This window comes from Cucurbita maxima, unplaced genomic scaffold (assembly GCF_002738345.1).
Source record: "Cucurbita maxima cultivar Rimu unplaced genomic scaffold, Cmax_1.0 Cma_Scf00002, whole genome shotgun sequence".
In the NCBI taxonomy this organism is placed as follows: domain Eukaryota; kingdom Viridiplantae; phylum Streptophyta; class Magnoliopsida; order Cucurbitales; family Cucurbitaceae; genus Cucurbita; species Cucurbita maxima.
In genome coordinates, this window is record NW_019272018.1 from 7,052,032 (window position 1) to 7,077,389 (window position 25,358).

A 25,358-nucleotide genomic window follows, 5' to 3' on the forward strand; every position below is an offset into this window, starting at 1 on the left:
TTTATAAACACTTTTCCTCGTATTATCCGTGGTGGGGGAGCCCAATGGTGAAATGATACGACATGTCGAATTTAACAGGCCACAAGCCCAAGTATCCGTCATCGGCGAATCTATATTCACCTTCAGCTCCTTCCTTGGAGCCAACGCAAGCTGAGACAGTGAAGTGGAGCTCAGGAGTCGAGATCTCAGACATGGCGGCAACGAATGAAGCAAAAAGTAAGAGCAATTCTGTTGTGGATGATCTTCTCCAGTTCTTAAACGCTTCGCCGACTGCTTTCCACGCCGTTGGTAACTCCTACTACTTTCTCTATTTTCTTGTTCTATTTTTATCACACGCAGAACATCCGTCTCTCCTTTTTTTTTTTCGCCAGCTGAGGAAATTCTTCTCGGAAATCTGAGATATCGTTGTTCTCTTCTTATTCGCGCCTCCTGAACTTCCTATTCGTTGTTTCTGTTATTGAAGATAAGATCATACTGATTCGAGCTTGCCGTTGTTTGCAGTGGTATTGACGTTTGGATTTGCTAACTGATGTTCCATGGAAATGTTCTTTTACTTTTTTGGATTTTTTCACGATAACCTAGCTCTTGGCTTATCATTTTTATCCAAGATATGTATATTCTTATAGTTTCTATATGTTCGGATTGCTCTAGATGAGGCAAAGAAGCGTCTGCGAAGTGTTGGATATGAACAAGTATCTGAAAGAGAGGACTGGAAATTAGAAGCTGGAAAGAAGTACTTCTTTACCAGAAACCATTCGACCATCGTTGCCTTCGCGATTGGTAAAAAGTATGGCTATCGAATTCTCTTAGTTCTGAGTTGAATGGCCTTTAGGTTCTTTGAAATATATGAAAACTATTTTCTATTTTCTATTTTCTATTTCTAATTACGAATGTAGAAATGAGGAGGGCCACATCTTATTTGGTAGAGTAATGATTAAACTTTAAAGCAGAGGAAAATTCTACCCCCAAGTCGTGCTTGATTCTATTTCTAGTCTTTTCTCCTCGCTGACTGTGATAATCTGTGTTCTTTAGATATGTTGCTGGGAATGGATTTCATATTGTTGGTGCTCATACCGACAGCCCTTGTTTAAAACTGAAGCCTGTGTCCAAGGTATCCGTTTCATTTTTATATGATACTCCCCACCATGTCTTGCCGCTCAGTACTCTTTAATCTTGTGCAGGTAACAAAGGGTGGTTATCTGGAAGTTGGCGTTCAAACATATGGGGGTGGATTGTGGCACACATGGTTTGATCGTGACTTAACAGTCGCAGGAAGGGTGATTATAAAGGAACAAAAAAATGGTTCTGTATCATATATTCATCGACTTGTTCGAGTTGAGGATCCCATAATGAGGATCCCCACACTAGCGATTCACTTGGACAGGTTTTCCTACTGAATTCACCTTGTGTTGTTTACAGGTTTAATTGTTACGGTGTGAGGCTGGCTAGTGTATAGAAAAGTTATTGTGAGCTTGCTTCGCCTGTAGTTTCTATCACTAAGTGTCTCATGTTCTATTTCTTGTAAAAGGGGCGCGGATGGATTTAAGGTCAACACACAGAGTCATCTTCTCCCAGTCTTGGCAACAAGTATTAAGGTGATTATCTAGATGTGTTCTCTTAGACTAAGCATATACCTTCTTCTTTTATATTAATTTGGTTCAACTTGTGAGCTTGACAACCATATTTGTGTAGTCTAGGTAAATGCTTCCACTTGTTGATCAAGTGTCAGGCAGTTAGAACCATGCACTGGAGTTTGTGACTCTTGGTAGAGCGAGCGATTACTTAACCAGTATCTCTTCACACCTCTAACAAACCAAGAAAGATTTAGATGCACTGGAAGTGGTTTTTGACCTTTTTTTTTTTTTTCTCTCTAGTATGAACCGTCAACCTAAACCCAATTTTATTTGACTTCGTGGAATAACCTGTGAAGTGTGATATCTTTATAATAATATTCAAGTTCAGTTTAAAAATGGTTTTTAATCTTTTTTTTATTCTTTTTTATTTTGATGTATACATAGATTTTGAACCGTTGAAAGTCAGTGTATTTTAGTCCAATAAACAAGCTGTAATTTCCGTAGGTTGTTGTTCACATTTCCCACATAGAATCGACTAGGTTTTTGGGTAAATTTAGGCTTATGTAAGTGGAGCAGTTTACCTTCAACATGCTCCTAGTTGATCCATAAAGTTTCGTCTTCTCACCCATTTCTAACAGTTTCTTTTATGCAACTTCATAGATAATTTCTGTTATTATATGGTGCACGACCTAACAGTTCTCAATAAATCAAGAAATCCTAATTGATTAGAGTTTTCTTTACTGGATGTTCAAATATATATAAGTATAAACATATAAATGTATCTATATATACATCAATTAATTGCTGCAGATACAACATTTTTATGACAGAAGATATATTTTATGTATTCATTGCTGAAATTTTGTATGAAAATCTTTGTAGCAAAAACTTCGTCTGGCTTTTCATCCTATATAAGTTTATTATCTTTCCTCCCTAATATATGAGTGCTCACAGGGGGAATTGAATAAAGTTGTTACCAAGAATGATGTACAAGACAATGGAGAGACAACAGAATCGAAGTCAAGTCCTAATAACTCAAAGCATCACTCGCTTCTATTACAGGTAGACAAAATCAGAAAGCGAAGACTTGTGTTTTGGGTTGAACAGTGAATTCTAATCTAGTTTATTAGTCTGCTCATTTGGATTTTGGTGGAATAATTTAGAAATAATGATAGAAGTACAAGTTTGAGCAAAGAAGATATGACATTTCTCGTTTCTACTTTTGCTCCATGGTCATTTTAATTTCTTTTTTCCTTGTCTTGTGCAGCTACTTGCTAATCAGCTTGGCTGTGAACCAGATGACATATGCGATTTTGAATTGCAAGCCTGTGACATGCAACCAAGTTTGGTTGGTGGTGCCCAGAAGGAATTCATTTTCTCTGGAAGGCTCGATAATTTATGCATGTCATTTTGCTCTTTGAAGGTCTGTATTATATGCCAGTGGCTTTCTTAACATACGTGGAAGGTCAACTGCCTGCTTAAATCATTTTTGGCATCCACCCCGAAACCACATTTAGTTACTCTTGATTTTGCAGATTTTTCATTTGACTATATTCTAACTTCGCCTACTTTTATTTCATTGGTCACAAATCAGGCGCTGATTGACAGTACATCTTCTCAAACAAGCCTTGAGCATGAGACTGGTGTCAGAATGGTGGCCTTGTTTGATCATGAGGAGGTTGGATCTAATTCAGCCCAGGGAGCTGGTTCTCCCGCCATGCTTAATGCTTTATCACGAATTACAAACTCCTTCAGCTCAGACTTTTCGGTACTAACTTCTCATTGTATATTTTCCTGATTATTTGTTTGAAGATGATTGTAGCAATAACTACGGTTGCATGACTTTATTTCCTAGGCCTTCAAAATCTGCACCAATAGAATTAATTTCCATGTGGGTTTATATACCGACACCATTTTATGCTTCCAACTAAAATTATCACTTGATTGATAGTTGAAGAAGTAGTTGTTCTCTCGAGATCTCTAAAAGCAATAGGGGGTGATTTCATGATAATTACTTGTCACTAACTCACTGGAGAGCTAACTTTATTTGTGGCTCTAGCTTTGTCGGTGCGTTAAAATTTTGATCTATACTGAGAACAAGCACGAGCGTTACTTGCCCTCATTTTCTTTCAGCTCAAAATGCTTTTTCTGGGTCCTTTTTTTTAATATATACCCAACGATTTAGAGGGCTTCTGAGGACTATTTCAATGAATAAGTTATAACTATTGGATTGCCATGAATGTATCTTCAGACGTTCAAACATTAGTTTACATATTACACTGTTCCTGGTTTCTATAAAAAGGGTGAGGGAAACTATGCCAACTTAAACGAATCATTCACTTCGTAATTTTTGTTACTCTGATTGAGCAGAGCGTATATTAGGATGATGCTTTTCTAACAGGAATTTGGCCGTAAATTGTCTACTCTAGGTGATCACGAGTATGACTTGATTTGTGATTCCCACCCAGTTTGACTTGAATTATGAACTTCTTTCATTGTTCTGGTTTATCTTCAGCTTATTGAGAAAGCTATCCAGAGAAGTTTCCTGGTCTCAGCTGATATGGCGCATGCATTACACCCTAATTATATGGTACTGTCATCCCGCTTTGTTGTGTATTTTCCAGAAGGTTATAATGTTTATTGTGTTAATATCAAACTTTAATTTCAGGATAAGCATGAAGAAAATCATCAGCCCAAGTTGCACGGAGGGTTGGTCATTAAGAGCAATGCAAATCAACGATACGCAACCAATGCAATCACTTCGTTCATATTCAGGGAATTGGCTGTGAATCATAACATTCCTGTTCAGGTCTGTTATGTTTCCACATTTTTTCCCTTTCATTATTGCATCAAATATTCTTAGAGTTAGGGCTCAATTATCGGAGTAGGAAGAGACGACAGACCCCCTGTTCTTTGACACTGCATTTTACGCACTTCAAGAGGAATGAAAATCAGCGCTGTGAAAAAAAAGCTTGGAAACTTTTAGGAGCCGAAATTTGCATTGCTAGCTTGTATATTTTGGACTTCATAAATTTTAAGTGTAACGTTTTACTAACTTAACAGTTGTAAATCATGCACAATCTTGCATTCTGGAAGGAATAGGATTGTTATATGAAAATCATTTCTAATGATAAAAATGGTCATCAACTCTTGCAGGATTTTGTGGTTCGTAATGACATGGCTTGTGGTTCAACCATCGGCCCCATTCTTGCAAGCGGTGTAGGTATACGAACAGTAGACGTTGGAGCACCACAGCTATCAATGCACAGTATTCGGGAAATGTGTGCTACAGATGATGTCGACCACTCATATGAGCATTTTAAGGCCTATTACGAAGAGTTCTCTAATCTTGACCAGAAGATCACAGTCGATATGTAGAATGGTATTCATCTTCTCAGGCATTTTCCAATAAACGGACTGTAGGGTGTTCTTGTGGCGGCCACCTAGTTGGCACAATGTACTCATTTATACCGTTACTAGGGTTATGTTTCTGTGTCACACTTGTCTAACGAGTTATTTGCAACAATGAGACATCAATAATATCGTATAAGATTTCCCCACGGATATTTTTGTTAACGAAGCATTGCAGAAGGCTCTATCTATGATGGTGCTTTTTCACATTTTTGGTGTTTTTGTTTTCGCAATAAATTATGAAGTTTTCTTTACAGATTCTGGAAAACATGTTTCAATTTTAAACACAAAACTAGAGATTTCTCTTTCATGATTGAAGAGAAAAACATGAGGTCAAATACTTCTCTGGTTTGGATTTTTATTATTCTTTTCAACTTTATCTTAATAAAAAAGACATGAAGCGATTCAATCCTTCATTCATGTTCCATCTACTTCCTTTTTTCAGGTAACGGGAAGAATTGTAAGACGTCAAAAAGTAATTTTCTTTAGAAGGTATTAAGAAGGAATTGGAATGTATACATCGGGGCCACCAGACCCTATCAATGTTAAGTGGGAACCATTTTGCAGCCATAGAATTCAATTTGAAAACATATATTGCCTTCTGATATGTGTGTTGCACTATATCCAAATAATGGTCTTCACTTGAAATGGAATTGATACGATTTTAGGTAGAGTTTATATTAATGAAATTAATTTTAATTTTAATTTTAGATTTATTCTCCTGTGATTCTTTTCCGATCACGAGTTTATATATATATATATATATAGTAAATCCATGGCCATGATTTAATTTACTTTGGTATACAAGCCGTGGAAGGGAACCCAGGGGAGTTGAAAGTAGGAATTGTCCCACATCGGAAACTCTCCAAGATGCGAAAACGATAGACACCTATAAATTGACCATCCAAGGCCTATTGCCAATCACGGAGCCGTGCGGTGAGCGCAGAGCGAACTATTCTTTCGCCTTTTACTAAAGAATACCGTGTGCTCGCCGCTCATAGCGGCATACGCCTATTTTTGGAGGGCTTTCCTTTCGAGGTAAGTCCTACATATCTCTAGTTTAAAAAATTTTAATTAATCGGTCTATGTCCAACATGCATTAGTTAATTAATCCCTCTATTAACCTTGTATGGTTGACAGTAGGGCCCCATCCGTATAAAGATAATATTGTCATTACCAGACATGCATTATTCTTTCGCCTTCCTGTTTTCTCTCGATGTTTAATTCATTTATTTGTTCATAGATTTTATTTATATATATTCTTATATTTATAGCTTTAGTTCGATTTATATTTTTATACAATTTAAAAATTAATAAAGCCAGACGTAATTAATTAGATTTATACTGTTTTTAAATCGCATAAACGTATTAATTATAATTTTTCAAAAAGGTGGGAGTCCAAAATTGTTTTTCCTTTTTTTATTCTTATTTTTTAAAATGTATTTTAGATATGTATACTTTTTCAAAGATGGCTGTCCAATGTCCATTGCACTTCGAGAATAGAAAAAACAAGAAACAAACAAATAGCTTTTCTCATGCAATTTGCAACCCGAATCTAACAACTTTTGGTCGCAGAATCTTATAGCTTTATCCGTTGAAATTTAAAGATGAGTGGATGACTATTTTGCTCTTCTTTAATATTATTATTTTTTTTTTTCAAATGTCAAAATGGAAAAACAAATGATCTATGGCAACTTGAGCTAAAGCAATATCTTAAAATTATTTATAAAATAGAAATTGATAAGGTCTTAAATGATACGCTCACATGTTTATTTTTTGGTCAATGTTAAATTACAAACGTAGAAGTTAAATGCCATTACCATTACTATATTATAAAATTATTATTATAAATTCTCCACAAACTTCCTATATATGAACAAATAAAACAAGGGAAAAAGTTTTTTTTTTTTTTTTTTTTTTTTTTAAGTACGCAAATTCCATATTTGATATTAATATGATATTATGAGTAGGATATGCATATGATTGTGTGGAAGTACATTCTGTGTTCCAAATTGTATCCCTTCCACACAATAAAGTATGGAAATTTATTTGATTTCCCTAAAAGTAGAGATAAAAAAAGATCCAAAAGTTAGAGAATCATATATTGTTCACGATATATGGTCAAACTAACCATAAATTTAAATTCTAAAAATTGAATGGAAATTGATAGAACGTATCTGAACGCATCACTTTTAGACAAAGTGAATCATTTTTTTTAATTGAATGGAAATTGATAGAACGTATCTGAACGCATCACTTTTAGACAAAGTGAATCATTTTTTTTTAAATTTATTTCAAATATGGAACAAATAATAAATAGTATTAATGGATTCCCTCACCAATTAAACTCCACCAGACACTGAAAGCGAGAGTAGTGATTTCATATTTATTTTTTTATTTATAGCTTTCCAAATTATGGTCAACTTTGGCACAATAAATATTATTAGCCAATGGTAGAAAGAGATGGTGGGCAATGATTCTGTCCGACTCAGCACTGCATTTCATGCAATGGTCCATAGCCATACCCCAACAAATAACACTTTTATTTATTTATTTATTTTTTAAAATTTTAATTGGCAATTACGTGCATTCCTCCTCCTCCGGACTTGTAACTAAACGATGGAGTCTAAGTTTTGCTTTGGAAAATACCATACAGAAGTTGAAACGTCTTCTTATTTTCAGGGCGGCGGGAGAAGAGAAGTAATAAACATTGACTACGAACCAAAACACTAAGACCCCTTTCTTATTCTCCATCACTCAAAGCATTAAAGCAACCAACTCTTTCACTTTGCTTCTTACATTCCTTGTTCAAGCATTGCTCGGACTCTGGTTGGCAGCCCGTACAGATGGATGAATCCAGCAGCATCAGCTTGGTTGTACACATCCCCGTTTTCAAACGACGATATGTCTTGCCTGTACAGGCTGTTCGGGCTTTCGCGCCTGGCCACGGCCACGGAGCCTTTGTACAGTTTGAGTGTGACCGTTCCTGTGCTTGTTGCAGTTATCTTCTCCATGAAACCGTCCATGGCTTTCCGGAGTGGGTCGAACCATCGCCCTGCATACACCAGCTCCGCGTACTTGAGGGCCAGTGAGTCCTTGACTTGAATTGTCTCGCGGTCGAGTGTCAAGGACTCCAGTTCACGCGCAGCTGTGAATAGGATGGTCCCTCCTGGGGTTTCGTATACACCACGGCTCTTCATGCCAACGAGACGATTTTCGACCATGTCGACTCGGCCAATGCCATGTTTCCCACCGATCTTGTTGAGCTCGTCGAGAAGGGAAGCTGGTGACAGCTTTTTCCCGTTAACAGCAACAGGGAGTCCTGAGACAAAACTGATCTCCACATATCTGCAGTAAACAACCATCACAAACATTAGAATTCAGTTGCATAGAGGAATTGAGTCAAGAAAAACAGAGGAAATTTACTCAGGTTGGTTCGGTGCATCCTCGGGATCGACGGACATCATGAACATGTCCTTCTTTGGCTCATTAGCAGGATCTTCCAAAATATCACCCTTCAATCACATGAATACACATAGAAATGAATACAACAGACAAGTCTCAAAGCCAAAAAGCCACAAGTCAGGCTGGCAGCATACTGTCAAACCTCATGCCCACCACTTGTTCAAGCCAAAAAAGAAAATGATCACAAACATACAATACAGTTCAGCATCTAAATGACAACCAAATTCAATATATACGGTAAGGAATAATATACTTTTAACAAGTAAAACCAACCGGCTGCCATTACCTCATGACTAAGGTGCCAAATATTCCGGTCCCGACTGTATATCGATTTCTTCGTGACAGGGACGGGCACGTTGTGCTTCTTCGCATACTCAATGGCATCTTCTCTTCCTGTAATGTCCCATTCTCTCCAGGGAGCTATAACCCGAAGTTTGGGGTGCAGAGCAAAGAACGTGAGTTCAAATCGTACCTGCACCCAATAAAAAATATGAGATTCTCCTTAAGAATATTCAAAGAAAAAAACTATGGCAATCAGGCAGACCTGATCATTTCCTTTCCCTGTGCAACCATGAGCAACGGCATCGGCGCCAACTTCTCTGGCGACATCCACCATGGCCTGCAAAATGTATCTCCATAACCTCCATTATTAACTTTCAAAGCAGACGAAAAAGACGAACCAAATCAAATACATGTAAAGAAAGCAGGAATCTCTTTTCTTAGCAGACCACTAGAAGAAAAAAACTGGCCGACCCATCAAAAAGTGCTTGTAAATTTTATGAACTATTGGCTTTCGTACAACTGAAAGTGCTTCCAGCAGAGGAGATCAAGTGGGATCTAACCTTGGCGATGACAGGGCGGGCCATGGAAGTTCCAAGCAAGTATTTCCTCTCATAAATGGCACCAGCGCGCAAGCAAGGAAACACATATTCTTCTACAAATTCCTCCCTCAGGTCTTTCACAACTAGTTGACAGGCACCACTTGCTTTCGCTTTTGCCTCCAAACCATCCAATTCCATCACTCCCTGCATATCTCACATTCGTAATAAGCCAACAAAATGGAATCAAATATCCAAATCTACGGAAAACATAAACTAATGATCCAGCCATGGATACAGATAACTCAAAACGTACTTGCCCAACATCAGCAGTGAAGCAAACCACCTCACACCCATAGTTCTCCCTGAAGGGAAACAGAGAATAATGTCAAAATAACACAATACCGCCATTAACGATTTCAAAACTGGGAAGAGGAACTACATCTATATGCATGCAGGTGAAGTCGAAGAACTTGATAGCCGCCATCAAATATTTGGCTGTGAAGAGAAAAAAAGAAAAGAAAAGCCACCCACCTCAACCACGGTACGATAACAGAAGTGTCCAAGCCACCGCTATACGCTAAGACAACTTTGTTCAATTTAGCGGGCGCCACACCGATGTTACACATAGCGTGAGCTTCTCCCATCTCTCTAATAACGTCTTAAATTACTGCAATTGCAAGGAAAAACAGCGATTTATGGTTCTGTCGATTCAAAATACGATTAAAGTGCACCATGATCAAATCAAAACGACAAAACCGAGTTAGTGAAGCAGAACAGAATCGTCTTGGAATGTAAAAACGATTCTAATTTCTCTGGACTAAGCGCGGGAAAGTCGGCGAAAGATTATCAAGTAGAGAGAAAATAAAGGAAAGCAAAATGAAATTCGAAGACGAAAGCAACGTGGGGAAATTGTTAAAATGGAACGCAAAAATTAACAAAGTCAGAAGCATTTGCATACCGAATAAGAATGGCAGAGAAATGAAAATCGCTTGATGGGGGTGAAAGCAGCAAGCAAGCTTGGGAGAAACTCGAGTCGGGAATCTCGCTCAAGCAACTTACAATCTCAAGGGTTACCGGCTGCATGAGGGCCTTTTATGGACGAAAAAACTCCCCCTTTTTTTTTAAAAAAAAAAAAAAATTCAAAAACTAAAAATAAATAATTTTTACATAAATCGACATAATTTATTATCCATAAAAAAAAAAAAAAGGAAAATTAATACAAGTAGGAGCACTATAATCCATAAAATAAAAAAAAATAAAAAAAGTAATTGGGAACTGAAAATAAATAAAGAAAATTTTAAAAGAATTAAAAAAAAAATTACTCTCGTTAAATTCAAAGGAATCTTGGAAAAAGGAAATCCCGGTAAAAACGTATATCACGTGACGCATCCCAACGATAAAAATGTACTTTTATCTCATTGGAAGTAACATTATTTTTCTTTTTCGTATATAAATTAATTATTCCTGCTCGAATTTTCAAAATATACATTTTTGGAATAGACGTGGAATAAGAATCTTATTAGAATAAGAAGGTCCAATCATAAATATTTAAAGATTATGGACTTTGTTTTAAATATTCTTCGTTTGTGGTTATTAATCTAAACGTTTAAATTTTGAACCTATTTTGTATGGGTCGAGGTGACACAAATATTATATTTGCACGAGTCAACCATGTCCCAAAACATGAGTTAGATGCTAAAAGTAAAAGCATTACATTAACTAGTCAATATAGTTAAAGTCGAAGGTGTTAGATGATGAAAGTCCAACATCAGTAATTTAGGGAATCATCGTGGGTTTATAATCAAATAATACACTCTCCATTGATATGAAACCCAAAGCAAATCTATGAGACTTTAGGTTCAAAGTGGATAATATCATACCATTGTGGAGAGTAGTGTTCGTCTAACCGAAGGTAGTGATTCAGTACCAATATATATATTTTATGTATCTTTGACTTTAAAAAAAATTAAAACATGCGTAAAACAAGGAGAAATTGCATAAACTACTTGAAATTAGCTATAATAATTTTCGTTTTTTAAGGTACTGCCGATATGAAAAAATATTTTTAAAATATTTAATAAAATTATTTTATTTAGGGACCAAAGGAATAAATTAGACATTTTTATGTCCGACACTAAGCAACAATTTTTATAATTAAAACTATGTTTAAATTCAATATTTATTTATTTAATATATGACTAGACGTTAAACTAAGCACTCTTAGAAAATTAATTTCTTAGTTTTATGATCTCAAACTAAAATTAATTTTATAATGTGTGTTGGGCTTTTAGACTTTTGACAATGACAGCTATAACCTACGCAACAGAAACAAGGCGCACGTGCGAAAGTTTTTTTTTCGCTCGTGCGAACTCGTCCTCTATCCGAAAATGACAAGCCCGATATCCGTGAGAGTCGAAGAAAAGTCTTTAGCCCGCTATCTACCTCCTCCATTTCCCGCTCCGAGGCTCTGCAGCTACCATTTCGAGTTCACTCCGGAACCTCCCTAGCATATGCAATTGGAATTTTTGGGCGGTTCTTCCGTCCTCAGGTCGCCACATTTAGGTCCTTACAGGCACACGATGGCAGCCTTTGGTGCTCTTTCACTATGTCCTTGCAGCCCTCTGCCACGCCCACGTACCATTTATTGTTGCAGTGGTACTCCTAAAGTTTTAGGTACATTTTTTTTTTTTTTTTAAATTGAATTACAGATACTGCTGCTAGTTGCTATGCTCAGCTCCTGTTCACGAGAAGGTTGCAGAAAGAAGTTAGAAGATAGACTTATTATCGCTTATAGAACTGACCTCATGGAGTTTTGGCAAGTTTTAGAGCTAAGCTTAACGATATTGTCCGGGTTATTTTTACTACGTCTTGAAACATGCTAACTGGTTTACTGGACTTGGAAGGTAGTTTCTGGCATTTAAGTTATTTGAGTCATGTGGATAATATTGAGGATTATTGGGAGTGAGTCCCACGTTGATTAATTTAGTGGAAGATGATGAGTTTATAAGTTTGGAATACTATCTCCATTTGGTTTGATGTTGTGAGATCTCACATCGGTTGGGGAGGTGAATGAAACATTTTTTTTATAAGTGTGTGGAAACCTCTTCCTAGCAGACACGTTTTAAAAACCTTGAGGGGAAGCCCGAAAGGAAAATTCCAAACAGTACAATATTTGCTAGCAGTGGGCTTGAGCTGTTACAAATTGTATAGAGCCAGGCACCGGGCGATGTGCCAACGAGGAGGCTGAGCCTCAAAGGGGGTGAACACGAGGCAATGTGCTAGCAAGGAGGTTGCGCCCCGAATGAGGTGGATTGTGAGATCCCACACCGGTTGGAGAGGAGAACGAAACATTTTTTATAAGGGGGTGGAAACCTCTCTCTAGCAAACGTGTTTTAAAAACCTCAAGGGAACTCCAAAAGGGAAAGTTCAAAGAGGATAATATCGGCTAGCTGTGAGCTTGTACTGTGAGCTTGTACTGTTACAGATGTTCTCGGTTACATTGAACAATCATACCAATTTTAGTGCCATTCTCTCTCTCTCTCTTGTGACGGTTGTCATAGTCAACCATGTTAAAACTTCTAGGAACTCTTCTCCATTGTCAATGTACTTTTTTTTTTTTTTTTCCTTTCTGAAATTGTGAAATTCCATTTTAATGTTGCATTTATTTAGGCAATAATGTCTCTAGAGTACCCCGCAAAAGACCGGGAAGATTAGAAGGTGCTAGAAAAAGCATGGAAGATTCTGTTAAACGCAAGATGGAACAGTTTTATGAAGGTTCAGATGGTCCGCCCCTCCGTGTTCTTCCAATTGGCGGCCTTGGTGAAATTGGGATGAATTGTATGCTTGTTGGGAATTATGACCGTTACATTCTGATTGATGCTGGTGTCATGTTTCCTGAGTAAGTTTCTATTTTTTGTGAATCTCTAGCAACCATAAATTGTGCTACTCAAGAATTGGATTAAATCTTCCAGTAAATGTAATTTTACATCTTAACCCATTTGATTTTTGTTTGATCCTACTGGAAGTGTTTGGCATGCTTTCTTACACTGTAGTGTTGTGCCTAAATGTGTGTCATCTTTGTACAGCCACGATGAGCTTGGTGTTCAGAAAATTATACCCGATACCACATTCATCAGAAGATGGAGTCACAAAATTGAAGCTGTTGTTATTACACATGGTCATGAAGATCACACTGGTGCGTTGCCATGGGTAAAGTTTCTTTCTAATTCCTAAGACATACTATGTTTTCCCCTAAATACCAGATATTCTTTATTTCTCAGGTTTTTATGATTGGCATCTTTATAACACATTATTATGGAAATTTGGTTGGAGAGATTATAGGATTTCCAAGGATAAAGCTAATAATTAAATGTCATCCTGTTTCTTAACAAATTGTTTTTTCAATGATAAAGCCAGATATTGGGAGGAGGTGGTAGAAAAGTAACCACTTTCATCTACTCTTTGGATACTATCTATTGTAATTAATACTGGCAATAATGTTTATAATTAACATCAAAAGGAAATAATTTCCATGCATACACGCATGACAAAACAATTTGTCTTAGATACTGGTATACATTGCCATAAACTATTATTTCTTTATGTAATATTGTTTGTGTGTTCTATGAACCTTTAGAATTATGGTTTTAACTTCTTTATTGTACATTGAGACGAATAAACGTTTCTGCAATTCTCAGAGAATAAGTTCAAGCCACTCAGAATGTCTTTATACCGGAATTTTGGTTAAACTGTAATTCTGTCCCTTGTATTTCACCACTTTTATTTTCCTATAGAGCTATATCAGGGACTAAATTCATGCATTTATGGAAGTAAAGAACTAAAAAGAAATAAATGGACGCATAGGGACCATTACCCTAAAAATTGTAAAATTTAACTTTTAACTTTACATCTACATGCTCTTTGTGAGATAGTTTTTTGATCTTAACTTTCTTTATGTTATTATATATTTTTTGTTTTTCACATGCTTCAGTCCTGCCTGATCAGGTAATTCCAGCTTTGGATTCCCATACACCAAGTTACGCTTCATCCTTTACAGTGGAGGTATATCACTACCTCAGCATATTGAAATTTTCTTATCATTCTTAAGTGATATGGAAATCAACCCAAGGGAAAGTATGGAACGGATTCCCTTGATGATCAAGATCAAGAGTAAAGAAAACTCGTTTCTAAACTCGTGATTCGAATCATTCCACAAGAGGTTTGATCAATACCACTTGAATGACTCTACATGTAAGTTCTAAACACAAGAATTTGCAAAGAAAGTTTAGCTCTCAACAAAGCTAAAATAGAAATTCTATTCTTAATTCCAAAATCTGATGTCTAATCAAAGAAAAAAAGGTTTTATATAGCTTTTACAACTTTAACCTATGTGATACGTAACTCCCAAATTAAATGGGCTAGTAAATGAGAAATACCCATAACCTCCATATTAAAATGGTTTGTAACCTATGTGAGTTACAATATAACCTAAACTCCTATATTTAAAACTAGTTTAAATATGACAAACAAATAGTTAAATTATAATTAAATAATGTAATTAATAAGATGTGCTTATTAGTCACCTTTGACTAGTTTCATAAATTCAGCGGAGTTTATTAAATGCAACTTAAAGTGCATTTAATTCATCTCTTTCTTGAAGCTCAACTTTGCATAACATATAACGGAGGTCTCCAACGTCTTTTAGAATTTCATTTGATAAGCTCACCATAGCTTGAATATAATTGTATAAGGTTTCTTGGCTCTCGTCCTTGTAATTGGACCTTGAGGTATGGAAATTCCTTGGTCGTGGTTCATATCACTAAGTATTTGCGTTTTTAACATCAAATGCAACTCTTCTTATGTACCTTTGTCAGTCAATCATCCTGTTGAATTTTGATATTACTTGTCAATTGAAATTATTGACCTCACGCTGCATATTTAGTTTTTAAATTATTACACTCCTACTAGGAAATGGGACATTGTACAATAGTAATGATCTTAAACTAAAATGTAAAGATCAAGAGTTCAATCCTGTTTTATCTCTAGTTATTTCATCAACGTGGTGCTTGCTTGTCATTTGTGGCATGACTGTTCTTCCTTGGCAGCTAATAAAAAAGCGTCTGAAGGAAAATGGGATTTTTGCTCCTTCTAGACTTGGGGTGTTTAAGATGAGAAAGAGATTCACAGCTGGGCCATTTGAAATAGAGCCAATTAGGGTTACCCATTCCATTCCTGATTGCTGTGGATTGGTTCTTCGATGTGCTGATGGTACAATTCTTCATACTGAGACTGGAAGGTAAGACTGTTGGATGCAGTATCTCATTGTTGTTTGTTTCTTTTACGACTGCTTGAGGAGATGATATCTTGCAGATTGATGAGTCCCCATTGGATGGTAAAGTCTTTGATCGAGAAACTTTGGAAGAATTATCAAAAGAAGGAGTTACTCTTGTAAGCCAATTCTTGTCCCCGTCCAGTATATATAAAATTTAAACCTCTGGCCACAAAATGTTTACCGAAACTTTTGATTCATGCATATTTTTGTGACTTCAGCTAGTTTCAAGGCCATCTAATTTATGCCTAGGAGAAATGGGCCTTTTTTTTTTTTTGAAAATTTGGTTTGTTGTTAGCAGGAATTAACTTGTTACTTGGCATGCAACGAACACGGTCGAAATATGAAACTTTGTAAATATATGTGAATTACTTTTCAGATGATGAGTAACTCAACAAATGTACTATCTCCTGGAAGGACGATTAGTGAGTCTGTGGTGGCAGATGCTCTTTTAAGACGTATCTCTGCAGCTAAAGGAAGGGTCATCACGACTCAATTTGCTTCAAATATACACCGCCTTGGAAGTGTGAAAGCAGCCGCTGATTTAACTGGTAGAAAGTTGGTGAGTTTTTCATAGTTAGATTCCTTTATTCTCTTATGATTTTCCTTACATAAAAATAAATTGCTTCTCACGGTGGCATTTATGTCTTCTTTTGCAAATTTTTATGATTATTAGGTATTTGTTGAGATGTCTTTAAGGACATATCTGGAGGCAGCCTGGAAGGATGGAAAGGCACCAATTGACCCATCGACCTTGGTAATCATTTATAAATTTTATTTTCACCCTGATATGTTCTCTATTTTAAAATTCAATTTGACATTTAGTTTTTCCTTGACAAGTGACCTTATTGATATTCGACTATCGACAGAAATGAAATCTTAGAAAAAACCCTTTTAACTTTTTTGAAATAGAAACAATTTTTTTTCAATGAAATAATGAAAAGAGACTAAGGCTCTAAAGATACAAAACTTCGTAGAGGGGTGAAAAGAAACAACTAAGAATGATATAAATAACAATCCAAATAGTACTACATCCTCTTCAACAAAGAGCCTAAAATAATTATCCAATCAAAACATCAAAATAGAAGCCAAGAACGTTGAACTCCAAGCAAAAGAGATTGACAGAAGAAGGAAGGGATTTTACAACTAAGAAAAACCCTTTATGCACATTTGATCTGAAGTTAGATTTCAGAAAAAAGGGAAGAGATATGACAATTGAGAACCAACTCAAATATGCCCAACAACATAAAACTCAAATATGCCCATGGTTGCAAGTTGAATCATGATGTCACATGATCTAAGGTGGGATCGCAACAGTTTGTACCTTTGTATATTTATTTGATAATTGGAAGTCTTTTTTTTTCCTCTTAGAAAGAGTCTTGCATATTGATCCATGGGAATGTGTTTTTTCTCACGTGATGTTGTGACATAAAGACCATTGATGTTTATGCATTTATTGATCGAGTCTATTCAAGGGAGTGGTGGCTTTGGAAGATATTCTGAAGATGCTCCTTTTAAATAAAAATGTGAAGTTCTACAGGTCACAGGAGAATTTGCCATTATGTGGGAAATATGGTTAAAGAGAAATAAGTAAATCTTTGAAGTTTAAAGCCTTCACGTGCGTAATACCTTGACAGATCTGAATTTTAGCTTCTTTTATCTTTCAGTTGTTAAAGATTTAGACATTGACGTGTCTTTCTGTAATCCATGTTTTTGTTGTGCCTTGGTATGCTCCACTGCCTTGGACTGGTTTATCTTAATGAAAGCCAGTTTCTTATTTAACATAAGGGGCTTCAAACATAATCCTCATTGCCATTAGATGGTCTTTAAGGAGTATAACTGTGATATTACAATTTATGAAGTTTTATGAATCTGTGATTAAAGAATTACTGCTGAGTATAAGCAAACAGCTATTATTCATAATGGCCATGCTTCTTCTTAATGTTCGGAAGTGGTGCACATTACTATTATTGTTGGCTTATTACTAATGCTTACTATGGAATATTTTTCATGAATTTTACTGGACTCTGAGTTGTAACGCTGGTTTTGAATTCCTAGGAGAACATGAAATCATGTATGGGCATGCATGTAGAATCATGCTTTCAGCTGTTATTCTTAACTATTCCACATATTTTATAGGTTTTAAGTGTGCGTATTCATCTAATTGTAACAATTCTCATCCTACAACTGATAAGGTAAAAGTGGAGGACATTGAAGCTTATGCACCAAAAGATTTATTGATTGTCACAACTGGCTCACAAGTAAGTTTGCCTACATGCCTATAGGAATTGGTGGTTTAATGGATTTAATACTTTAGTCACATCGATTTAGCAGTATCATTGTGCATGCTACTGTGTCAGGCAGAACGACATGCTGCCCTAAATCTTGCATCTCATGGAAGTAGTCACTCTCTCAAACTGAGCAAGGAAGATATGATTTTGTATTCGGCCAAGGTAATAAAACAAGATTTTATTTATTCATACCAATTATCAAATAATCTTTATGTGATTCAAATTTATAGTTATATTTTTTGTGTCATAAACTCATATATTCAACCCATAATGTCAAGTTGTCTCATCAGTTTTTTTGGATTTACAAAGATTTTAGTAATTGCTATTCCTCTCTAGCCTATTGACGTATCCTTTGTTTATTTTGTGATCACCTAACATTAATACAGAACTACAAGGAATCTTTATTTGCAAGTCTTATGATGAACCATTGATGTTTTTCAGGCAATGTATTGTATAATAGTTCTTTTCCCTATTCTCATGCGACAGGTTATTCCTGGTAATGAATCTAGAGTGATGAAAATGTTGAACCGTATATCAGAGATTGGATCAAATATAATCATGGGCAAGAATGAGTTGCTGCACACATCTGGTCATGCATATCGTGGGGAATTGGTTAGTTTCCATTATAATTGCATCCTAATATGTCAGTTTTAAATCTCTTTTGGGACTTTGGACTTATGATTATCTCAGCCTTCTTGCTTTGAACTACAGATTCCCCTGACTCCTATCTCGGTTTGTAGATGTATGCCTTTAGGCATATTTGGAAATGATTTTGAAAGGATTAAAATTACTTTTTTCGTATTCAATATCACTTGAAGTGTTTTTAATTCTGAAAATCAATTCTTATGGAAGGAAAATTATGTGTAGTAAACACTGAGTTTATTTTGAATGATTAAAGATATGTTTTGGATAAGAGTAGTTTTGAACATGAAGAAAGTGATTTTGACCCTTTCAAAACCACTCTCATTAGATTTGTGGAATGTCTTGGTATAGATGATTAGATTTTGTTTACCTTTTTTTTTTCCCCCCCGTTACCTGATATGTTTGGAACCTAATTTCTTATGAGGTATTGGTTTAAGCTGATATTCGATTAGCCTTCATGTCTATGTCATGGTCATCAATCCCAAACTTCCCCCATTTTTTCCTCAAAATAGTTTTCTTCTTATTACCTGTTTGATTTCATCCATCTTGGTTCCTTCATCTTTCTCTTATGTTTGAAAAATGGGATTCTTTGTGTTTGGAGGAGGAAATACTACAAATTGTTAAACCGCAGCATTTTTTACCCATTCATGGAGAGCTTTTATTCCTTAAGGAGCATGAGCTGCTGGGCCGGTCAACAGGCATTCGACACACAACTGTGAGTATTTTCCTATCCACAATTGTGATACTTTTTGATAGGATAAGTTATGTTATGCAGAAATTGGCCTGTCAATAACATTTCTCTAAATTTACCTGTTTACCCTGGACCTATCATCACCAATATCCTTGCCAACGGACTTAAAATAATTGTTCCTGCTACAGTATCTCCGAAGTCCTTGCTGAAAGTTCATAAAAGGGAAAAAAAGGGTTTCCTGTCAGTCACCAAATTGTTGACTCTTGATTTATGTATAATCAAATTATTAACAATTAGGGAAAAAAAAAAAGAAAAACAAAAAGAAAAAGGGTATAGTCCTGACTCATGAAGTTAGAATTTGACAAGGTCTTTGGTGAGGTTGGAGTTTCTTTGACGTCATCTTGAAGCCAAAGTGTTCAGCCGATGTTGGAGGGGTTGAATTGAAGTCTTCTCTCTAATGCTTATTATTCCGTAATTTTGAACCAATTCTCCTCCTAACTCAAATGCTGCAAACACATAGTTTGCTTCTAAGAGTTTGAAAACGACGCACTAAAAGACAGTGAAATATATGCTATTTTCTTATCTGAGCTACAATGAACCAGCTGCTCTTCTCCTTCCTTGATGAAGTTGATTGGAGTCTCTTCGACATCATTCTTGAAGCTAAATCATTCAACCAATGTTGGAGGAGTTGGATTGAAGGCTTCTATCTACTGCTTGTTACTCCAAATTTTGATTCGTTCTCCTCCGGACTGAAATGCTGCAAACACCTAGTTTGGTTCTAAGAGCTTGAAAACAACTAACACTAGAAGACTTATTGAAGATATCCACCATTTGCTTATCTGAGTTACAGTAAACCAGCTGCTCTTCTTCTTCCTTTCGCATGTCTTTCAGAACAATAATACTTGATCCTAAAAAGCTTGGTTCTTGTATGAAAAAACTGGATTCAATGAAATAGCTAGAGTCGCTTGATTATCCACAAATATCTTGAAAAGACTTCGTGCACAAAGGGAGCAACTTACGCCACTGACTCCAAGTATGATAACCGACTAAAAATAACAGCAACTTCCCTAGATACAAGAACCCTGGACTGATTTAAAACAACTAAAAATAAACTTGCAGCTCGAGTTTACTGACAAAACCAAAGGGTCAAATTATGGGCAGATGGGGAACTAGGCAGGGAGATCTATTCTCCCCTTTCCTTTTCACTCTAGTTTTTAATTTGCTTTGTTGGCTTCTCTCTGAAAGCCTCGTTTTGATTCTGGTGAATAATTTTCAAGTTGGCTAAGTCAATCTAGTCTTCACCGGTAGTATGTTTATAGAATCCTCTGATTCGCTAAGTTCAATCGTTTCCGGCATATTTAACCTCTTTTTTTGAGCGTAGTATAAGTTAAAGAAATTTCACATTCTGATATGAAGGTGATTAAAAATGGAGAAATGCTTGGAGTATCTCATTTGAGAAACAGAAGAGTTTTATCCAATGGTTTCACCTCTCTCGGGAAGGAGAATTTACAGGTACACCAACCTTGATAGTTTTCTTTTCACTATAATGATGCTGTTAAGTTTTGTTCATTTCTTTATTGTGATGCCGTTGAAGTATAGTGATGGTGATAAAGCATTTGGATCCTCATCTGAGTTCTTCGTTGACGAGAGACTAAATATTGCAACAGATGGCATAATAGTGGTCAGGTAGATTTTGCGAATTTTACCTTTAGTGAAGTGGGTACATCTTCCATCTTTGTATTAATGTTCTGATTTCTTCTATATGCAGTATGGAAATCTTGCGACCTCAAAGTATAGACGGTTTAAATGAGACTGGCATCAAAGGAAAACTAAGAATCACTACTCGATGCTTATGGCTCGACAAGGGGAAGCTTTTAGATGCACTTCACAAAGCCGCTCATGCAGCACTTTCAAGTTGCCCCGTAAATTGTCCTCTAGCTCACATGGAAAGAACTGTGTCTGAACTCTCTGTGGGCATCTCTGGTTCAGAAATATGAGGTGCGTTCTCTGTTGCTTCTTCCAAACGCTCCTTCTTACCTAAGCTGAATGCATGATGGATCCAATAAATTCTGCAATTCTTATTCCTGTAAGAGAGATTGTATCGATAACTTTCTTTGTACAGCAGGATAGCAAAAGTGAAAAGACAATCAAGAAAAGTTGGCCATACTCCGAGGAAATGGACGCCATATTGTCTGATTCAGAGGCAGTAGCATCAAAATAAGAGGATTTTGAAGAAACTTGGTAATATTTATTCCATACAGCCTGGAGAAACGACCCATTTTTACATGAACATTGGCTCCTGCAGCGGAGGAATGGGCAAAAATGTATTGGGACCTGGCGAACATGACTCAAACGAAATGGAAACTCCGCAACATACGGCTTCGTTCCACGCTGAAACTGGTATACATTTTAGGGACTGTGTTTCAATTTTGTAGAAGCTTTTTTTAATTTAAGAGGCAATTTGGTTATGCTTTAAACCAAGGAAATGAGAAACCCATTATTTTGCTTGGTCTTCAATGGGCCGTTCTTTGGGCCTGGCCCTTCAACTGCGAATGACGTGGAGTTTACCGGAAGTACTTTATTTCGTGGAGAAGGCGACACGTGTTACGTGCAAATGTATTGAGGGAAGGAATAAACGTTTTAAACACTGGTTCCATGTGATGCACGGCATGACCTTTTACTTACTTTTCCTCATTTATTATCTAATTTTATATTTAAATTTAAAATGGGGAGTTTTATTTCAATAAAATTTTATTAAATAATTTAACCTATTAAACCCAAAATTAAAAGATATTATTTATTGGTAAAAAAAAGGATAGAATTCTATATTTAGGATTTTTTTTAACCCAACAAAATTTAGATAAAAATATTTTACAATGACTTTTCTTTTAATTTCTACATGTGGTTGACCACGTGGCTTTGGACTGTTCTAATGGAGTTTACATATTAGTCCTTTAAAAAGAAATAAAATAAAATCGTGTCGGCTAAAAAAGAAGTTTTTACATCCAAAAAAAAGAATATATATTTCGTCATGTCGCCGTACTAGATAAGCCTCGTCCGCAACAAAACTAAACGCGTTTTAAGAAATGTTATTATATACATCGGGGAGAAAATGAGCGTTTAGTACGTGGCAGTTGACCGTTATTTTAAAATTAAAAAAAATCCACATAATCAAAATATGAAGAGATTCCTTACCCATTTTCATTCCTTGGCGGTCTTCTTTCTTTATTTCCCCTTTTTTCTTTCCCCCTCGACATCTACTTTTTTTCTCCCTTCCTTCCTCGTTGCTTCCAAACCGCCACTCCCCAACCCTACAAATACAACCACCAATCCCAAATCCTACCAAAATCCAAATCTCAGAGAAAATTTCACGCAATTCATTTCCAACTTTTTGAATCTCGATTTGAAATGGAGATCACCAGTGCCGCACACTACGACCGCGTCTTGCGTTACTTCGATGAAGATGGCGACGGCAAAATCTCGCCCTCTGAGCTGAGGAATCGTCTCGGATTGATAGGCGGAGAGCTGCTGCCGGCGGAGGCAGAGGCGGCGGTGGAATCGCTCGACTCCGACGGCGACGGACTTCTCTGCGTCGGTGATATCGAGCGGCTACTGGACGTGGGGGAGGAAGAGAAATTGAAGGACTTGAGAGAGGCTTTTGGATTGTACGATGCTGAAGGCTGCGGGTTCATAACTCCGAAGAGCTTGAAGCGAATGCTTAAAAAATTGGGGGAAACGAAATCCACGGCGGAGTGTAAAGTGATGATTCGCCGGTTCGATTTGAACGGTGACGGTTTGATTAGCTTTGACGAGTTTCAGATCATGATGGCCTGAATGACATGTACATAATTTCGTTCGCATATTCTTTTATTTCCCTTAGCTGTTTGGACATTGATTCTTTTATTCATTCATTTCTTGAATGGGGCATTTCCTGTTCATATACAGACATTTTATTATATGAATAACATACTTTTCTTTATGCAATGCGTTATGAATAATCTTATAATATCTATCGTTTATAGTTTCATGTCATAAGAACCCAACAATATTCACACACCATGTCCCTATAATATGAAATAGGCTTGACATGTTGACAAAGTTATCCATTATATTTATCAATTATACCATATTTCTCCTGGTTGACCCAATCGGGGCCTCTTCTAATCATGACGTGCTCTACTCATTTGAGCATATCGACCCATTGGGATTCGGCACGAGATCCTACCCCAAATGACATGCTCAACTCATTCTAGAATTTGAAGTTGTAATGTTCATGTGACGACCCAAACAATGTTCATGTGAGTGCAAGTATCAATTCTTCTTAAAAATTAAATAGGAAATTATAAATGATGTATCATTTTACTCCGGACTTCTTATTTATTTTAAGGTTACATTTACTTATTCACTAATTAAGGTCCTAAAGTATATAAGTTCGGACTCTTAAAATATCTTATAGAAAGGTCGTTTCATTTTTGAGACTATCTAAAGTCAATGTATATCGTCTTCACAAATGAAACTTGAAAAATATAGTAAAAAGAGAATTTGTATTTTTTTTTTAAAACTCGGGGTTAAGTTTATTTACAATTCTATGTAGTTAAAAATCACTCGAATCTCAAACAAATGTTCTTGGTTTGAGATGGTTTGAGATATTTGATCAACAAGATAATCCGTATCTTACTTTCGATTGTGTTTCGTGGATGTAGGCAAGCCATTTAGCAACAGGTAACATGATCACCTACCTTTATATCTCCTTAGATGGCCCTCCTCCTCCTCCTGATATATATGGGAGGCTCTTACAAATGGTAGGATTGTGAGATCCTAGATTGGTTGGAGAGGGGAACGAAACATTCTTCCTAAGGGTGTGGAAACCTCTCCCCTAGCCGATGCATTTTAAAAACTTTGAGGAAAACCTCGAAAAGGAAAGCCCAAAGAAAACAACTTTACTAGCGGTGGAGTTGAGCGGTTACAACATCTAAAAGTATGTTAGCCTGATTTGAGATTTGTGTTTCTATTTCAGATTGAAGCTTCTTAAATTTAGAAGTAGAGGAAGTTATGCACCTGTTCTTCATGAGCTTCAATGTCTTGTTCTTCATCTGAATCTTCTGAGAGTTCCTGACTCTAACCCATAAGTTGAAAGCCAATAAAATAGACCATCCTTAAGTTTGAGAAAGTGAAGTGGTTCAAGACCAGGTTGTGTAGTAGGAAGAACCACTAGCTCCACCTCCACTGAACTCCGTTTCAACATTAAAAAGAGATCCTTCATTCATCAATGTATCATGATAAAATGAAATAATTCAATCTACTGCAACAAACTTCAGACCACTTTGCACATCTTGAAACTAGAGATATGAACGACAAGAACTGATAAAACAACAAAAGCCATACCTGAAAGTGGCTAAGTGATCAGATCACATCAGATCAGATCCCTTGGCCTTGCACGCTGGTACATATCACAAACACATAAAAGGAGATACAAGTTGATGATAAATAATAAGACAGTTCTTCCAACGGTAGCTCTGAATTCGGAATGGTGTCAAATCATTCCAGTTGTGATTTGAAATCTTTATTATTTTTTTTTTTGAAAAAAATAAAATCTCCAACTCCTACACTAGCTCATGTGTTCATATGCAAATGCCTCTCCCTACGCGACTTCGTAGCCATTGATGGTTTCTTCTATATTCAAGAAGACTCAATGCCATTCAATCAAGGTTAATTTTTCATAAACCAAAAAGTAAAAAACCTTGAAATTTTGAAAAACAAGTGGCGGAGAGGTTCAAGCCTGTGTTTCTGAGAAGCAAGAAGAAGAAATAAGACTAACCGGCGTTGTTGATCTTGATCTTCCACCAAGAACACTAAACCCTATCGAGGGGTTCAAGCCTTCAAGGATTTGGGGTTTACCAAAAAACACCTCCACTGTTTTGGGCTGGATGGGCTTTTTCTATGGCCTTCTACGGTCCGCAACATCGGTCCGGTTTTCCATTTTTAAAGAGTCCGGTTGGATGAAATAAGGAAATGGGTGTTTTTGTTGGGAATAAGAAATAATTCTGTGGTATACAGAACGGTTTGGTTTTTTATTAAAACAAAACCAAATTGATTCCCCCATCTCCGAGAACCTAATTTTAAAATAACCGAATC

At 36.3% G+C, this 25,358-nt stretch overlaps 4 protein-coding genes and 1 non-coding gene across 6 annotated transcripts; 4 read left to right on the top strand and 1 right to left on the bottom strand.

Annotated features, from left to right (window-relative positions):
* Nucleotides 1-47: 47 nt before the first annotated feature.
* On the top strand, nucleotides 48-5,150 carry LOC111466023 (probable aspartyl aminopeptidase). The gene is made up of 11 exons (XM_023110576.1): nucleotides 48-288; nucleotides 652-787; nucleotides 1,033-1,111; nucleotides 1,182-1,384; nucleotides 1,529-1,595; nucleotides 2,529-2,636; nucleotides 2,842-2,997; nucleotides 3,169-3,342; nucleotides 4,090-4,164; nucleotides 4,243-4,383; nucleotides 4,731-5,150. The coding sequence occupies exons 1-11, from the start codon at nucleotides 63-65 to the stop codon at nucleotides 4,950-4,952; spliced, it is 1,587 nt and encodes a 528-aa protein (XP_022966344.1). The 5' UTR covers nucleotides 48-62; the 3' UTR covers nucleotides 4,953-5,150.
* A 762-nt stretch (nucleotides 5,151-5,912) lies between these two features.
* On the top strand, nucleotides 5,913-6,029 carry LOC111473154. Its single transcript, XR_002715576.1, has one exon. It is a non-coding gene; the product is annotated as a U5 spliceosomal RNA (small nuclear RNA).
* Nucleotides 6,030-7,631: 1,602 nt separating this feature from the next.
* Nucleotides 7,632-10,354, bottom strand: LOC111466038 (argininosuccinate synthase, chloroplastic-like). Of its 2 annotated transcripts, XM_023110602.1 has the most exons (8): nucleotides 10,230-10,354; nucleotides 9,803-9,938; nucleotides 9,585-9,633; nucleotides 9,293-9,475; nucleotides 8,995-9,069; nucleotides 8,737-8,922; nucleotides 8,412-8,500; nucleotides 7,632-8,333 (listed from the first exon to the last, which is right to left on the bottom strand). In XM_023110602.1, exons 2-8 carry the CDS (start codon nucleotides 9,913-9,915, stop codon nucleotides 7,781-7,783), a joined length of 1,248 nt encoding a protein of 415 aa, XP_022966370.1. In that variant the 5' UTR covers nucleotides 9,916-9,938; nucleotides 10,230-10,354; the 3' UTR covers nucleotides 7,632-7,780. The 2 variants fall into 2 exon arrangements, with proteins under 2 accessions (XP_022966370.1, XP_022966378.1); XM_023110610.1 differs by lacking the exon at nucleotides 10,230-10,354 and having other exon boundaries at nucleotides 9,803-9,956.
* Nucleotides 10,355-11,677: 1,323 nt separating this feature from the next.
* LOC111465993 (ribonuclease J-like) lies at nucleotides 11,678-21,888 on the top strand. Its single transcript, XM_023110521.1, is given in 17 exon segments — nucleotides 11,678-11,944; nucleotides 12,941-13,169; nucleotides 13,357-13,480; nucleotides 14,276-14,332; nucleotides 15,376-15,553; nucleotides 15,556-15,566; nucleotides 15,641-15,718; nucleotides 15,979-16,161; nucleotides 16,276-16,356; nucleotides 17,795-17,860; nucleotides 17,960-18,052; nucleotides 18,377-18,502; nucleotides 19,134-19,247; nucleotides 20,640-20,735; nucleotides 20,812-20,909; nucleotides 20,992-21,221; nucleotides 21,349-21,888. Coding segments are annotated over 16 exon segments (1,926 nt in total). The 5' UTR covers nucleotides 11,678-11,781; the 3' UTR covers nucleotide 21,221; nucleotides 21,349-21,888.
* Nucleotides 21,889-22,463: 575 nt separating this feature from the next.
* On the top strand, nucleotides 22,464-23,207 carry LOC111466049 (probable calcium-binding protein CML31). The gene has a single exon (XM_023110622.1). It carries the CDS (start codon nucleotides 22,632-22,634, stop codon nucleotides 23,055-23,057), a length of 426 nt encoding a protein of 141 aa, XP_022966390.1. The 5' UTR covers nucleotides 22,464-22,631; the 3' UTR covers nucleotides 23,058-23,207.
* The last annotated feature ends 2,151 nt before the right edge of the window (nucleotides 23,208-25,358 follow it).

What these genes read in the sequence shown, in the direction of transcription:
- LOC111466023 (XM_023110576.1), top strand. Translation starts at nt 63, where the DNA reads ATGTCGAATTTAACAGGCCACAAGCCCAAGTATCCGTCATCGGCGAAT. An exon ending in ATCACTCGCTTCTATTACAG is followed by an intron (nt 2,637 to 2,841) that starts GTAGACAAAATC and finishes TGTCTTGTGCAG; the next exon opens with CTACTTGCTAATCAGCTTGG. An exon ending in CATTACACCCTAATTATATG is followed by an intron (nt 4,165 to 4,242) that starts GTACTGTCATCC and finishes CTTTAATTTCAG; the next exon opens with GATAAGCATGAAGAAAATCA.
- LOC111466038 (XM_023110602.1), bottom strand. Translation starts at nt 9,915, where the DNA reads ATGGGAGAAGCTCACGCTATGTGTAACATCGGTGTGGCGCCCGCTAAA. An exon ending in CCCGCCCTGTCATCGCCAAG is followed by an intron (nt 9,070 to 9,292) that starts GTTAGATCCCAC and finishes TACATTTTGCAG; the next exon opens with GCCATGGTGGATGTCGCCAG. An exon ending in TTTGGCACCTTAGTCATGAG is followed by an intron (nt 8,501 to 8,736) that starts GTAATGGCAGCC and finishes ATGTGATTGAAG; the next exon opens with GGTGATATTTTGGAAGATCC.
- LOC111466049 (XM_023110622.1), top strand. Translation starts at nt 22,632, where the DNA reads ATGGAGATCACCAGTGCCGCACACTACGACCGCGTCTTGCGTTACTTC.